This window comes from Apodemus sylvaticus, chromosome 21 (assembly GCF_947179515.1).
Source record: "Apodemus sylvaticus chromosome 21, mApoSyl1.1, whole genome shotgun sequence".
NCBI lineage: Eukaryota > Metazoa > Chordata > Mammalia > Rodentia > Muridae > Apodemus > Apodemus sylvaticus.
The window spans coordinates 36,443,193-36,458,417 of NC_067492.1; the positions used below are offsets into that span (position 1 = coordinate 36,443,193).

The window sequence follows — 15,225 nt, forward strand, 5'->3', positions numbered from 1 at the left end:
TAGTTCTGAGTAGTGGAGGGTTGCTCAACTTAGAATGCCAATGGAGATCCTTCCAAGTTCTGTTTCCTTGTCTGGAGTGAGGTCCATTGGATAAGGGACCACTTGGACATAGTGACAAGGAACTGATGGTTTGGATTATTGATTGATGTTTTCCCAACCCCCCCCCCCTCCTTTTTTTGAAATAGGCCCTATGTAGCCCTGTCTGTCCTAGAACTTACTCTGTAGACAAGGCTGGCCTTGAATTCAGAGGTCTGCCTGTCTTTGTCTCCCAGATGCTTCCATTAAAGGTGTGAGCCACCATTGCTTGGCTATCTCTTCCCCTTTTTTCTTTTAGCATGTCCTTAGTAGATTCACTTACCTGCAGTTAATGGAGTCATTGGATTCAGAGCCTGAAGTTAAAGTTGCAACACAGTTGTGTTAACTACCTGTTGTTCATATCATTAAGGAATGTTTCTTCATCTGCAGGATTACAAGTGGGAGCTACTTTGATCTGGCTTCTAGTTAAGACTTTAGAGGGGGTGCTAGAGAGATGGCTCAGCAGTTAAGAGCTCCGGCTACTCTTCCAGAAGACCCTGGTTTAATTCTCAGCACCCACATGCAGCACACAATTGCCTGTGATTGCAGTTCCAGAGGATCTAAAACCTGGTGGGTACATGTGGCACACATACATGTGATACACCAGGGTATATGTATATGTACCTGGTGGGTACATGTGATACACATAAACTTGTGCAGGCACACACAAATACACATAATCGTTTAAAAACTTTAGTCCTTGCACTGGGCCTGTGGCATGCTCCAAAGTCCTGGCTTCTTGGGAAACTGAGTCAGGCATTTAAGCCCAGGAGTTCAAGACCCTGTCTTCAAAATAAACCTTCCAGTAGTGCAGAGAGAGGAGAGGGAGGGAGGGAGGGAGGAGGAACGGGAGAGACAGGTGTTTGGTGGGGTGGTTCCTGCCTTCCACCCTCTAACCTAACCAGGAGGTTTAGATAGGGGAAATCCCTCAAGCTGGAGGCCAGACTGGGTTAGACTGGGAACAGGGATCTCAAACAAGTCCTCAAGGGAAGGATGAAATGCAAAGTACTTTCTCTAGGGGTAAAGGGATAGGACAATAACTGTTCTCATTCAAAACAGAAAGCATCCAAAATCCTTTGCATTATCTTAAAACGCATCTGAGCTGGGTTAATTTCATCTGTTACACATGTTGGGAGTCTCAGAGAGCCCAACTTCTTAGATTAGAAGGCAGCTTCGTTATCAGCTATATGAAAGGACAAGTTTGGTATCTAGCATTGCTGTTTTGTGGCTTACATCGAATGTGAATCACAAATGAATCGTTTAAAAAAATCATGACTCAGATCTGACCTTGTAAAGTAGAACACTGCTCTGGAAAATTACCACCCTCATTTCTTCAGAATAGAGATTTCCATTATTTGGACAATAGTGTTAAGGCTTGGTATTTTATTTTTACATTTAGTTATGTGTGTGGGAGACACAGATATGGAGGTCAGAGGACCACTTGGGGGAGTAATGAGAATCAAACTCAGGTCATTGGGCTTTGTAGCAAATGGTTTGTCCCCTGAGCCATGTTGCAAATGACTGGGGAGTGAAGCAAAGGGAACTAACTATTGTACAAAGACTCATAAAGAGGTGCTTTGAAGAATTATAACAAAGTGGTTAACTTTCAGATAAAAAAAATCTATAGAAATATTTGGCATGAAAAGATACTTCAAAGACAATTTATCTCCTTTAGAAAATTAGGAAAATTCAACAGCTGTTTACGGAGCCTACATTCTGGGATAGGCACTAACATGTGGCTTTGGAATATAATGATTAAAAAGACTGTACCCTATGTTATCTAATGTAGTTCACATATAGAGATGTAATTTGCTGTTTATAGTGTACAATTCAGTGACGTTGAGTGTATTCATAGTTCTATAACAGCAATTTAGAACATCCTCGCTTGAGGAAACTAGTGCCCCAACCTGTCACTTTAGCTGTCACCTCCAGTTCTCTCAAAACTCCATTTCTACTCTACATTTTCATGCATTTGCCTTATCAGAGGGATACCATAGAATTTAGATATCTGTGTCTGGCTTGACTCAAACATCTTCAGAGTTCACTGATATTGTAGCCTGTATCTGGACCTTATTTTCAAACACTATATTCCATTGGAGTTTTCCCCCTCTGGTTATTAGGAATAATGTCAAGCTCTGTGTAGGGTTTGCGTGGGTGTATGTTTTCAGTTCTCTTAGATGTTTAACAAGCAGTGTAACTGCCAGGACGGACGTCACCTTTGGTTTATCTTTTAGAAACAGGTATTTTCCAAGAAGCCCAACAGCATTTGACATTCTCACTTGTAGCATAAGAGGGAACAGATTTTTATTTTATGTGTTAAATTGGTTCCTCCGTTTTAAAAATATTCTCTCTCAGGGCTTCTATTTTTAAAATATTCTATTTCAAGGCTTCTGTTATTTCCTAAGCATCCTGTCCCTTCTTTGGGACACCAAGGAAGACTCCAGTCCACAGGGTGGTGGGATGGAGGGTTCACCTGCTTTGCCAGGGAGGGACAAGGGACAAGTGGCCAGAGGTATGGGTCCTGCACCCTGCCGCCTGACAACGCACACAGGCCCGTCGTCATTGCCCACGGGCCGGGCTCACCCCAGAGTCCGGCTCGGGTGCGCCCGTGGCGTCAGTGGGCCCAGGGTCGCCAAGGATGCCGCAGGGGGCCGGGACTCGGGGCCCCAGGCCGGGTCCTGTCCCCTCGGGGCAGCAGCAGCGCGCCGGCAGTGGGCGGGGGACGAAGGCCGCGCCCCCGCGCCCGTCCCGCCCGCGTCCCGCTAGGGGCGGCGGCCCGCCCCGAGTCCGCCGAGGCTCTTCCGCGCCGGCAGGGGCAGCAGCGGGAGCGGCGCGGGGCGGAGCGGCGCGAGCAGCTAGGAGCGGCCCGGCCCGGCCCGGCGCGGCGGCGGCGGCAGCGGCGGCGGCAGCTACGCCAGAGCCCGTGGGCGCCTTTCGCGAGGCCGCCGCAGGCGCCTGGCCGCAGCACGGGGAGCCTCGGGCGCCGGAGCCCGCCGCCGCCGCCATGCCGCTGCTCTTCCTCGAGCGCTTCCCGTGGCCCAGCCTCCGCACCTACACGGGCCTCAGCGGCCTGGCCTTGCTGGGCACCATCGTCAGCGCCTACCGCGCCCTCAGCCAGCCCGAGGACGGGTCGGGCGAGCCGGAGCCGCTAACGGCCCCACTGCAGCCCGAGGCGCTCGCGCCGGCGCGCCTGACCGCCGGCGGCCCCCGTGCCCGCGACGTGGCCCAGTACCTGCTGTCGGACAGCCTGTTCGTGTGGGTAAGTGAGGCTGCGGGCCGGGCGCGGGGGCGGGCGGGCGGGAGCCGCCATGTCACCCATTATCCGCAGGGGGGCGTGGCCGTCCCTGACCCCCAGCTGAGGAGGCCCGGGGAGGAGGCCTGGGGACCGGCCCTCGCGTGGGGCTCGAGGCCCAGCGGCGCTGGGAGCGTAGCGGGCCGCGGAGAGAAGGTGTCGGGCGGCCGGGGACAACAGCCGAGGCAAGGGCGATCGGGACCCCGGGCCCCAGGACGACGGGGTGCGGTGACCCGAGGCTGTGAGAAGCCAGGACAAGTCAGGTCCAGCTCGGCGTTGTTGGGGGCGGCTTGCCCACTAAGAGAAGGCCGAGAGTTAGGGAGACATTTTCCTCTTCACAAAACAACTTCGAAATGTTGCTGTTTGGCAACGGGTTAGCCCCGGTGGGCACTATTTAACGAAGCAAACAGACCAGCTACGTCCGTTTTTCTTTTTCCCCCCCATGGTTTGTGAATGTTCCCTTTTGACAGAAGGCAGCGAAACATTGGGATTGGTGTGGCAGCAGCTTCCTTTGAACTGGAGATTTCTCCGTTTAGCGATCCATTTTAAAACAAGGGTTCTTCTAGTTTGTCTGCCAGTGCGAGATAAGCAGCGTTCACATGGCACAAGTACTGGCTTCGTTTATTACATCATTTTAGGCCGGGCCGACCTGAGATAATCTTGCTCTCACCTTGCACCTGAGTGCCTCTTACAAACCCTCAGATATATGAAATGTTGCTCCACGATTTAAAAATGATCACTTGGTTTTCCTACGGCTTGGTGGGATCTAACCTCGCTCGGCACCTACAGTAAGCTGTAAATGACTGAGGGGTTAATGCTCTTAAGTTTGTAGAATTGTGTGCAACTCATTTGTTGTAATTATTCCCACTGTGGTTCATCAGGAAGCAGTGGGATTTGCAAACTTCGTGGGTGGTAGATTAGGCCTCCTGGTCCTTTGGTACATAGTTTTATAGAACGCAGTGACGGGTGAAGTTCCTCTTTCTTTACTGTGAAAAGATGAACTGTTCGTTCATCTTTAGGGTAAACAACTTAGAATTATTATGTTGGGAGTGCTTTTGACAAGGGTGAAGACTATAGTGTATGTAGTCTTTGATACCTTGTTTTAAGCCTGAAATAACAGGAATCATTATTGTATTAATAGAACAGCCAGTAGTATTGTTTAATGATTTTTTTCGTAAGTTTCTTCTTGCAAAACCCATGTTCAAATTCCAAGGTTAATACCTCTCCATAAAACATTAATCTAAGGCCTTTTGGTTTTTCTGAGAATTGTCGTTTTTAAGAAATGTTCTTTTCCTTTGTACAGTCTTACCTCATACAAATTGATCATTTCTTCCCCTCCTTTGAATCCTTATTTCTCAGTTGGGCTTTAACCAGGTTTTCTTCCATTTCCTCTGGAGTTTTGGCATACATGGTGTCTGCCCAGATCTATCTCGTGTGTACTGTGAATTTTGTTTATCGTTTAGTACTTTGTGTTTTAACCAGCTATGCTTCAAAGTCTTTTAAAACCTTCCCTGTGCCTGGCAGATAACACTGAGTGACAGTGTGGTGGGCCTTTGTCAAAATGGATGCTTCTTGAGCCCCACTCATAGGCCTTAGACATTAACAACTCCCCTAAAAACAAAACATTGTCTGCCGATGCCAAGCAAGATGGACAAGAACCTGTCCTTCGTCAGTTGCCAGTCGAAATCTTACTAGTTATTGTTTTGTTTGCTAGATTCTCTAGAACTTGTCTTTGTAGAACACATGTAGTAGTATCTCAGGAGACTTGGTATTAGCACAGGCAGATCAAAACCAGAGGTGCTAGTTGCAGCACTCAGGAAGACACAGCTGCCAACAGCACTTTCCCCCTACCCTCAAATGACTCATATGTAAATAAGGCTACTTATGGTAGTGATGGTAGAACACACATGAAGCCCTGTGGGGTTTCGAGGTAGGAGAAAGGAGTGCTGTGTGGGGAAGGACTGACTACAGCTTTTCTGACTTAAAAGGGAGTTGAGAGGGTGGAAGACCAGAGGTAAGAGGAAGTGGCCCTGCAGAGAGACAGGTGAGAAGCCTTTGAGGCTCCATCTCTCCAGGTGTGGTGCTCAGGCTAACTTGTGACTTATGACAGCCATCTTTGGTTTGTCACTCCTCTGACACATGCAGTGAGAAAAGTAGGTGGAATTTCAGAACTGGTTAGGTTAGTTCTAAACTTAAAACTCTAAAGACAGATTCTACAAGTTCATATTTCAAAGGTTGAAGTAAACAAAAGTGATAGACAGCGAAAGGCAGTTTATCACTGCTGCCTGCTTCCCACTGAGCCGCTGCTTGTTGGTGCTGGCCTTAAATGGGGACCTGGGAAACCGCCAGGGTTTCAGGCCCTTCACTTCATTTCTATGGCTTCGCATGTGTACATGTGGACATATTCTTCGTTTCATACCTGCTCCTGCTTTTTCTTCTCTCCCTGAGCTGGATGCTGCTTTGAACTTTGATCTGAAGTTGCCTTGACATATCAGGCATGTGCCCGTCCTGGGCTGATGCTCTCAGCACCTCCTGAGGAGGTGGATGCCTGCTTAGTAAGTCTTCAGTGATGGACACGAGGGCTCCACTTTTCTGTTCCGGCACAGTGGTCTGGAGAACCCTTCTAGCTTGATTGGATTCTGCCTGTGAGAGAAATTAGTAGTGTGTATAGCACAGATAACATTTTAAAATAGCCCTGCTCTGTGGTCCACGGGAAGGGACGTGGCTGTTCAGATCAGGCTTGCTGCAGCGGGCCTCCTTTGCTTTATTGGTTCTTGGAGGCCCAGTTTGTTCCATCATTCTAGGGCTTGAAGTCTGGGCTGACGTGCCAACTCTGCAGGAGTGTCAGGGGTACCTGGAGGCATCTGATTGGGGGTTACTTTAAAGGCCAAATGCTCTGGTTAGGTTCCTTTGAGCAGCTGATGCTTGTTTTGTTGAGTTTCTTTTCTTTGGTTTTGGAGACGAGTCTGGCTGCTTAGGACAGAGTGGAGCGCTGCCTGGCTGTCAGTCCTCTGTGTTGGCCACTGTCTCCCTGTAGCAGAGTTGTAGGCCTGGGCCGCTGTGCTTGGCTCAATACTTATATTTTCAATTGAGATTGAGAAGTTACTGTGTTTATTGGGATTGGGATGGCATAATACTTATGAAGTTAGAGCTTTTTTTCTTTAAATTTTTTTGAAGATTTATTTTATGGGTATCAGTGTTTTGCCTGCATATAGAAATGTGTACGGCACACCTGCCTGGTATCTTTGGAGGTCAGAAGGCGCCATTGGCTTTTCTGGAACAGGAGTTGCAGATGGTTGTGAGCCATTATATAAATGGGTTCTCTGCAGGAGCAACTAGTGCTTCTAATCACAGAGCCTTCCCAGCCCCAACACTATTTTTTAATAATTAGATGTAGAATAGTTCATTGTTGATAATCATTAAACTATTCCAATAAAGCACAATTCAGAACCTTAAAAATATTTTTGTTCTTCCAATCCTTCATGGCGTTGTGTTTTTGTAAAGGTCCTTTCTTTCTTCCTTCCTTTCTTTCTTTCTTTCTTTCGTTTTGGTTTTTTTTTTTTTTTTGGATTTTAGTGTTTTCAAGACAGGGTTTCTTTGTATAGCCTTGGCTGTCCTGGAGCTCATTCTGTAGACCAGGCTGGCCTCGAACTCAGAAATCGGCCTGCCTCTGCCTCCCAGAGTGCTGGGATTAAAGGCGTGCGCCACCACCGCCAGGCTGAGGTTCTTTCTTTTAAATACAGTTCCCGCCAGTGGCTGTGTGCTGCTTTCTTTTCACTCTCCTCCCTCCCTTCCCCATCCCTTTCTTTCCTTTGAGACAGGGTCTGGGTAACAGCCAGGCCAGCTTTGCATGTGCAGCCTCTTGCTTTAGTCTCCCACGGCTGGGATTCCAGGTCTGTCCCTAGGCGAGGCTCCACATAGGTTTTCAAGCCCTGTTTTTCTTTATAGACATGCTAAATTTCATTCCCCCCCCCCAAACATAGTTTCTTTGTGTCGCTTTTGCTGTCCTGGAACTCACTCTGTAGACCAGGCTGATCTAAAACTCACAAGAGATCTGCCTGCCTCTGCCTCCCTGTGCTAGATTAAGATAGAAATGTTTGGATATTGGTGATAGAATCCCAGAATTATAAGGCACTTACAGTGTGGTCCCAGCACCCATTGTTGGGTTGCTCACAACTGCCTGTAACTCTAGGTCTAGAAGGATCTACCACCCCTGACTTCCATGGACACTTTGAGAGCACACAGGCACACATGTGTAATTAGTATAAAATAAAATCTTTATAAAAGGGGAGATGGCTTAGTAATTCAGAACACTGGCTGCTCTTGTAGAGGGTTCAATTCCCAACACTCATGTATCTCACAACTGCCAGTCTGACAACCAACTCCTTCTACACACACACAAGTGGTACACAGACGTACATGTAGGCAAAACACCCATACACTTAAAATAAATAAAATCTCAAAAATAAAATTGTTTTTCAGAAACCTGACAATGCTCTTTTTTTTTTTTTTTTTTTTTTTTTTTGACAATACTCTTCTAAGGTGCTGGAGCGGACCTGTAACAGGTGCACCTCCCTTGTATTTTACCACTCAATGAAAACTTAAGTCATACAAGTTAGAAGAGATGTCAAGAAAACCACAACCCTCATACCAACTCCCTTATCAGGCAAATGTAGTATTTTGAAAAAAATCAACTAAATTCCTCCAGCTCCTTGGAACGTATTTTTTAAAAGCAGATTTTTTTTCCTGGTTTACATATTATCATTTGAATTTAAAACACAAATGCAAAGTGTTTAGTAAATGCTCAAGGGATAGGGGAAAGAGAGAAATGAAGACTATGACTTTGAACTCAACTTAGTCTATCATTACTTCTCTACCCAAAAACCACTGCGCCTGAGTCATGAACAAAGCTCAGTTTTACTGCCTCCAGTTAAGCTTTTTAAAGTTTTTGACTTAAAAAATTATGTATCAAAAAGTTTCTTTGAGGGGCTGGGAAGATGGCTCAGCGTTTAAGAGCACTTCCTGCTCTTCCACAGGCCCTAGTTCAATCCCCAGCAGCCACACTGTGGTTCACAACCATGCAGAACTTCAGCGTCAGGGGATCCAGCACTCTGCTTGTCTCCACAGGCACACACATCACGGGCATACATGCACACACGCACCCAAGCAAATGACTTTCCTTAAATCTTTTCTCAGCTGAACTTAACACTCTCTCCCACCTCCAAAAGTCTCTCAGATGTGTTACAATTAAAGGCGTGAGCTGAAATGTTTTGAACTGGGTTCTTACATAAGGAACCAAAAGGCGTAGGATTTTGATCAACTGTTTTTTTTCTACCTGATTAATTGAATGATTTTACGATCATGTGACTTTATATCAGTTAAGTACCAAACAGTTCCCCGACACACCAGTGGGACTATTTTTGTTTTAATCCTTTAAAAATATCTTACTTCCTGGCCCCATTAGGTAACATCAGAACTAAGCATGATTTTTTTCTTTTGTACCGGCTAGGGTGGCCATTCTGAGCTCTTCCACAGGAGTGTGCGGTAGGTGGGAGGGGGCTTGCTTTCTGAAAGGCCCTTTTATTATATTCCCGCAGCTCCTCCCTCCCCCTCTTCTTTCTCCCTCCATTATAATTTGCTTTAAAAATGGAGGGGGTAGACCAGGTGGGCATGGTGACATGTGCTCATAGTCCCGGTGCTCAGGACCTGGAGATAGGAGGGGGGTTCAAGGCCAGTCGGGGCTACATGGGAATCTCTCTCAAAACAATAGCAATGACCAAAGTGAGGGATGTTTGACTTACCGTTTGCTGTTTAGGCCCGAAAATACCCATTTTTAAGTTACTTTAAAGAAGAAAGTTGTCAATAAATGTGGAAGAAGGCCTAGGTTTTGGCACTGGTACCCAGAGTATCTTTCCATTTTGTAGTCCCTCTCTGTTACCAGATTTTTGGAGACCATAATCCTACCCTCTTCCACTTGTCAGGGCAGCATCTTTGAGTTCTGGATTTTGATGATCATGTGACTTTTAGATCAGCTATTTGACAGCTATCTGAAAGTTCATGTGGGAACAAAGGTACACACTTTTTTGTGGTTACTACTTACTGAGACAGTGTCTGGACTGGGCGTTCAGTCCTGCCGCCCCAGCCTTCTCGTGTGTGGATTACAGTTGTGCGCCATCATGCCAACCTTGATAGATACAGTTTTGCAGAGACAAGACTGAGTTTCCATGGGGTTCTGCCAAGTGTGAGGAAGGCTGCCTGCTGGAGGGCACTGCCGGGCAGGGTCTGACTCGGAGTTGGGAAGCTGGTGTTCCCCCACCCCATGCCCTGTCCCCTTCAGCTTCAGTGACACTTAGTTTGTACCATTAGAAAACCAAAAAGGAAACTGTGCGCCATATTTGTGTCTCATCAGAACTCAACTTCCTTTCTTTGGTTTGTGTGCAGGTTCTGGTGAATACTGCTTGCTGTGTTTTGATGTTGGTGGCTAAGCTTATCCAGTGTATTGTGTTTGGCCCTCTTCGAGTGAGTGAAAGACAGGTAAGCAAACAGATACTTGTAAAGAAAGTTTTAAAGTGCTATTATATTTCAAGCATATAGAAAAGTTCCGTGTATACTACAAAGAACTGCACGCACTTCATCTACATTCATGTTTTAGTTTTACTCGTGTGTGTGTGTGTGTGTGTGTGTGTGTGTGTGTGTGCGCGCGCGTGCGTGCGCGTGCGCGCCTATGGACACTTGTGGGTCTGAGTGCACTCACTTGTATTTGGCATGTGTGGAGGAGAATTTTAAGTGTCTTCCTCATTCTCCATCTTACTTTTTCAGCTGTACTCTTACTGATCTAGACACTGTCACAAGTGCTTGCAGCTCTGAGCCATCTCCCCAGTCCTTAGAGTCACTTATTTACATAGACTTTCTTTCCCATTTGAATTAAGAGACATCATACAATTTTACCCAGGTAGATACTTCAAGATGTGTTTCCCAAGAGTAGAATTTCCTACTTGGGAAGAGTTTCCCAATGAGATCTTGGTAATCACAGCACAGGAATAAGACTAGAGAAGCTAGCCTTGATAAAATATTTCATTTAATTGTATTCAAGATAGCTAAGCTATCCCATTCTAACTATTTCTTTATGATTTTGTTTTGTTGAAACAGGACCTTGCTATGTAGTTCTGTAAGCCTGGAACTTGCTTTGTAGAGCAGGTCGCCCTTGAACTCAGCAGTCCTCATGTCTCAGTCACCTGGTGCTGGGATTACTGTCACTTCTGCCTCAGAAGCACCTTTCTTCATACTTCATTCTTCAAATTTTCCTTAAAAAATTCCTCCTTCAAAGCTTTGTTTCTTTCTGAGCTGGAAATGGAGCAGGCCAGTGGCAGGCTGGCCCTTCGTTTGCTCTTTGTTCATTGGCTTTGTTTGCTCTAATGTGTTTGGTGTTAGGTCAAAACTTAGGGAAAACATTACCTTCAAGTGTTTGGAGCATTTGCTATTAACCAGCTCAGCCTTTTCAGTCTAGACCAACCACATCTGTCCTGCTGTTCTTTGTTGGCTTGCTTTATGATGAATGCCATCCAGTAGTGTTTATTAAGAACTATTTTGAAGCTGGGTAGTGGTGGTGCACACCTTTAATCCCAGCCACTTGGGAGGCAGAGAGGCAGATAGACCTGTGAGATCTAGGCCAACCTGGTCTACAGAGCAAGCCCCAGGACAGCCAGGGCTACACAGAGAAACTATGTCTCGACCTCCCCCCCCCCAAAAAAAAAAAACAGAACTATTTTGAGCTAAGACTAAAGAACTGACATAGATTTGCTCCATGAACACTTAAAGTTTAAGAAATAAGAGTAATATTAGAGGCAAAGACACGGAGAACCTAAAGTGGAATAAATATACAGTGTTAAATAGAGGCTTAGGTCATGAGAGTTGTTTTCTTTCTTTTTCTCGATGTTTGTTTTTAAAGATATATATATGTGTGTGTGTGTGTGTGTGTGTGTGTGTGTGTGTTCTTTATATATATGTGTGCCTGTTGCCTGTGGAGGTTAGAAGGAATGGATCCCTAAAACTGAGTTATAGTTTGTAGATGGTTGTTAGCTACCATGTGGGTGCTGGGATGCACAGAGATGTCCTCCATAAGAGCATCAAGTGCTTATAAACACTCAGTATCTCTTCAGACAGGGAGTTTTTGATTTTAAAAATATTTAAAACATTTAATGCCTATTATGGGAGTTTAAAACGCACTTTACATATACTAATGCACTTAATTTGCCAACTATTCTGTGAGACTTAAGTCATTATAAAAATATCCATTTTACTGCTTAGGAAGCTGAGACATGTCACGTCAATGATACAACAGTTGTACAGTAGCAGAGCCAGGGACAACAGCCAGTGATATTTTAGGGTCTCCTACTTTTCCTCCTTAGAAACAGACGTTCATCCAGGATTTCAGGTTTCCTTTCTTGGGACAAGGTCCAGTCTAGCTGTGTACACCATGTAAGAGCGGCCAGGGTCCAGACTAGCTGTGTACACTGTGTAAGGATGGCCAGGGTCCAGACTAGCTGTGTACACTATGTAAAAGCAGCCAGGGTCCAGACTAGCTGTGTACACTGTGTAAGAGCAGTCAGGGTCCAGACTAGCTGTGTACACTGTGTAAGAGCAGCCAGGGTCCAGACTAGCTGTGTACACTGTGTAAGAGCAGCCAGGGTCCAGTCTAGCTGTGTACACTGTGTAAGAGCGGCCAGGGTCCAGTCTAGCTGTGTACACTGTGTAAGAGCGGCCAGGGTCCAGACTAGCTGTGTACACTGTATAAGAGCAGTCAGGGTCCAGACTAGCTGTGCACGCTGTAAGAGCAGTGGCAGCATTGCTCCTGGGGTCTGCCTTTTCGGTAGAGAGAGCTACAAGAATCTCTCTCTCTCTCTCTCTCTCTCTCTCTCTCTCTCTCTCTCTCTGTCTCTGTCTCTGTCTCTGTCTCTCCCTTCCTTCCTTCCTCCCTCCCTCTCTTTCTCTCTCCTTTCTGAGTTAACTTTGTTCTCTGAATACAACATATCTAGTCAGGGTAATGCTTTTAACTCAGATTAATTCTTCTCTTTGTGTTGGGGTCTTGCTGACCTCTAACTCAAGACCCTCTTGTCTCTGTCTTCCAAATCCTTGTGCTGGGATCATAGCTACTACCCAACCAAACTCTCAGCTTTAACTTTATTTTAAAATTGTAAAATATTTGCAGTCTTTAAAAATCTAAAAGTCTCATGCTTTTGCTGGGTGGTGCACACCTTTAATCCCAACACTCAGGAGGCAGAGGCTGGCAGATCTCTGAGTTTGAAGCCAGCCTGGTCTACAGAGTGAGTTCCAGGACAGCCAGAGCCTATGTAGAGAGATCTCATCTTGAAGGGAAAAAAAAAAAAACAAAAAACAAAAAACAAAAAACAAAAAAAACCACAAAAAAAAAAAAAAACCCTTGACTTTATTCTTACCTTTATCCAGATTTTTACCACCTCCATCAATAGCTTAGGTAAGTGGATATTTTAATATCTGTAATTGATAGAACTTATCCACTGTATCCCCGTCTTTTCCCCTGCCTCAAGAAAGTGATAATTTTTAAAACAAAATTTTCGTTTTGTATATGAATAAGCGGCTCCTCAGTTAGGAGCACTTGCTCTTGCAGAGGACCAGAGCAGATTCCCAGAACCCACATGGTGGCTCACAATCATCTGTAACTCCATTTTTGGGTATTCCAACACTCTGGGAGCACCAGGCTCTCATGTGGTGCCAATATAAAATGCAGACAAAGCATTCATACACAAATAACAATTAAAAAAATAATGCTGTAAAGAACTGCATAATCTAAAGCTTATGGAACACCTTACACAGCTTGTTTAAAAATCAGGTGAATGTTATTAGGAGCCATAAAACATTTATAATCTTTCTTTCAATAGTGCTGAGGTAGAAACTCATTCAAATACATGTAATTTAATAAACTATTCTGTGGATAGGGGAAAATTAACAATTTGTCACCACTAAAACACTATGCTAATATACCTAGAGAATATTTACTGATGTTGGTAAGATTCTCACAATAATAGATGAGAGAAAACAATGTATAAAATTAAAATATTTTCATATCAAACAAAGGAAAAAAGATACTAAGTATTAAGGACTTTTATTTTATTTTAATATTATTTTGTTTTGGTTTTAGTTTTGTTTTTACAAGACAGGGTCCTGTGCAGCCCAGCCTGGCTTTCCAAGTACTGGGATTGTATAGGCAGATATAACCATATTTAGCTGTATAGGTATAGTTTTAAATATTTTTGTTGTTTTAAATATTGAATATATACTAGCAAGTAGCCTTTTAATTTTTTCATTAATTTATTTATTCACTTTACATTCTGATCATAGCCCCTCCTTCCTCTGCCTTTCAATTTTTATTAGTACTTTTTATGCAGAGTGTATTTTTCTGTGTGCACGTTGTTTATGTGTGTGGGTATGTATACTTGTATTTGCGTGCGTGTGGAGGCCCGAAGTTGACTTTGGGTCAACCTCCATTGATTGACACCTCCATTGGTGTGCACCTTTTTTTTTTTTTAACGATTTAAAACAACTTATTTTTGTTTATATGCTTGCATGAGTTTATTGCACCACATGTTTGGTGACCTGCCTCATGTGGGTGCTGGGAATGAATCCAGCCAGGCCCTCTGCAAGAGCAGTAAGTGTCCTTAACCACAAACCAGCTCTCTAGCCCTTTGCCATTTTTATTTTCTGAGACAGGTTTTCTCTGAGCCTGGTGCTCATCAGTTAACTAGACTGTTTGGCCAATGAGCTGGAAGGATCTGCCTGTCTCCACCCTGCAGCACTGGGTGGGGTTAGAGACAAGTGTGCTTCTCCACTGGATTTTTTTGGGTGTGAGGGTTCCAAACTCAGATCTTCATAATGCTTGATAATTACTGTTCCTACTGAGTCATCTCTGCAGCCCTACTTTTATATTTTTTGATTATTTAGGAAGTTTAATCTTTTCTATTTATTAAGTCAGGGTAGTCTTAAAAATAATACTGATAACCTTGCTGAACATGTAAAATATAATATACTTTTACTTCTTTGTACATAAGGGTACTAAACAACTGCTTTTTAATGGCTAAAATTTCATAACTGTTTCAGATTACAAGTTTCAGTTCACAATCACTTTGTCTTACCTCTACTCATTATGAAATAACTGTTGCTTTGCCTTCTGTACAGAGTGCTCTGTAAGCTTGCTTTTGTTACATTAACATCTACAAAGTCAACTTGGTATGTGCTAACTCACCTTTACAAACTTCTTTCTTTTTAGCATCTCAAAGACAAGTTTTGGAATTTTATTTTCTACAAGTTCATTTTCATTTTTGGTGTGCTGAATGTCCAGACTGTAGAGGAGGTGGTGATGTGGTGCCTCTGGTTTGCTGGACTTGTCTTCCTGCATTTGATGGTTCAGCTCTGCAAAGACCGATTTGAATACGTAAGTTTTTAGCCAGCTTCTTTCCTTGCTCAGTCACATGTGTGTGCCAAGTTTAATGTGAGACACAGTGTGAGAAAGTCACAGGGTTGCCTGCCAGGGCAGCTCTAAGGGCTGCTGGCTCAGTTATCATGGCTTGTTTCCTGAGGAACTTGTGCCTGCAGTGGAGGATGCCTGTTTTCTAGGGTGTGTCTTCATTCACCCTCATCCCCAAGCCCTACCAGCCACTCCTAGCCTTGTCTTAGGTCAGTGCGAAGGTGCCCTGATGTATAATATACCCTGTATATAACCTTAGCTCTTCTGGAGAGTTTCTGGCTTAGTCTTGTCCCATTTTTCTTCTTTTGCCCTGACTGGTGGAAATTTTCTTTCTCCCTGGTTTGTACTGTTCTTCTTG

At 44.6% G+C, this 15,225-nt stretch overlaps 1 protein-coding gene across 4 annotated transcripts in view; it reads left to right on the forward strand.

The window, feature by feature from the left end:
• Positions 1-2,867: 2,867 nt before the first annotated feature.
• The window catches only part of Amfr (autocrine motility factor receptor), a 34,104-nt gene continuing 21,746 nt past the window's right edge, over positions 2,868-15,225 (forward strand). Inside the window, exons 1-3 of one of the 4 annotated variants that reach the window (XM_052167349.1) lie at positions 2,868-3,334; positions 9,809-9,901; positions 14,670-14,834. In XM_052167349.1, the coding sequence (XP_052023309.1) occupies positions 3,080-3,334; positions 9,809-9,901; positions 14,670-14,834 (513 nt within the window). In that variant the 5' untranslated portion in view covers positions 2,868-3,079. Of the gene's footprint in view, positions 3,335-3,529; positions 3,553-4,065; positions 4,156-9,808; positions 9,902-14,669; positions 14,835-15,225 lie in introns of those variants that run through there. The other 3 variants (XM_052167350.1, XM_052167352.1, XM_052167351.1) reach the window with 3 other exon arrangements.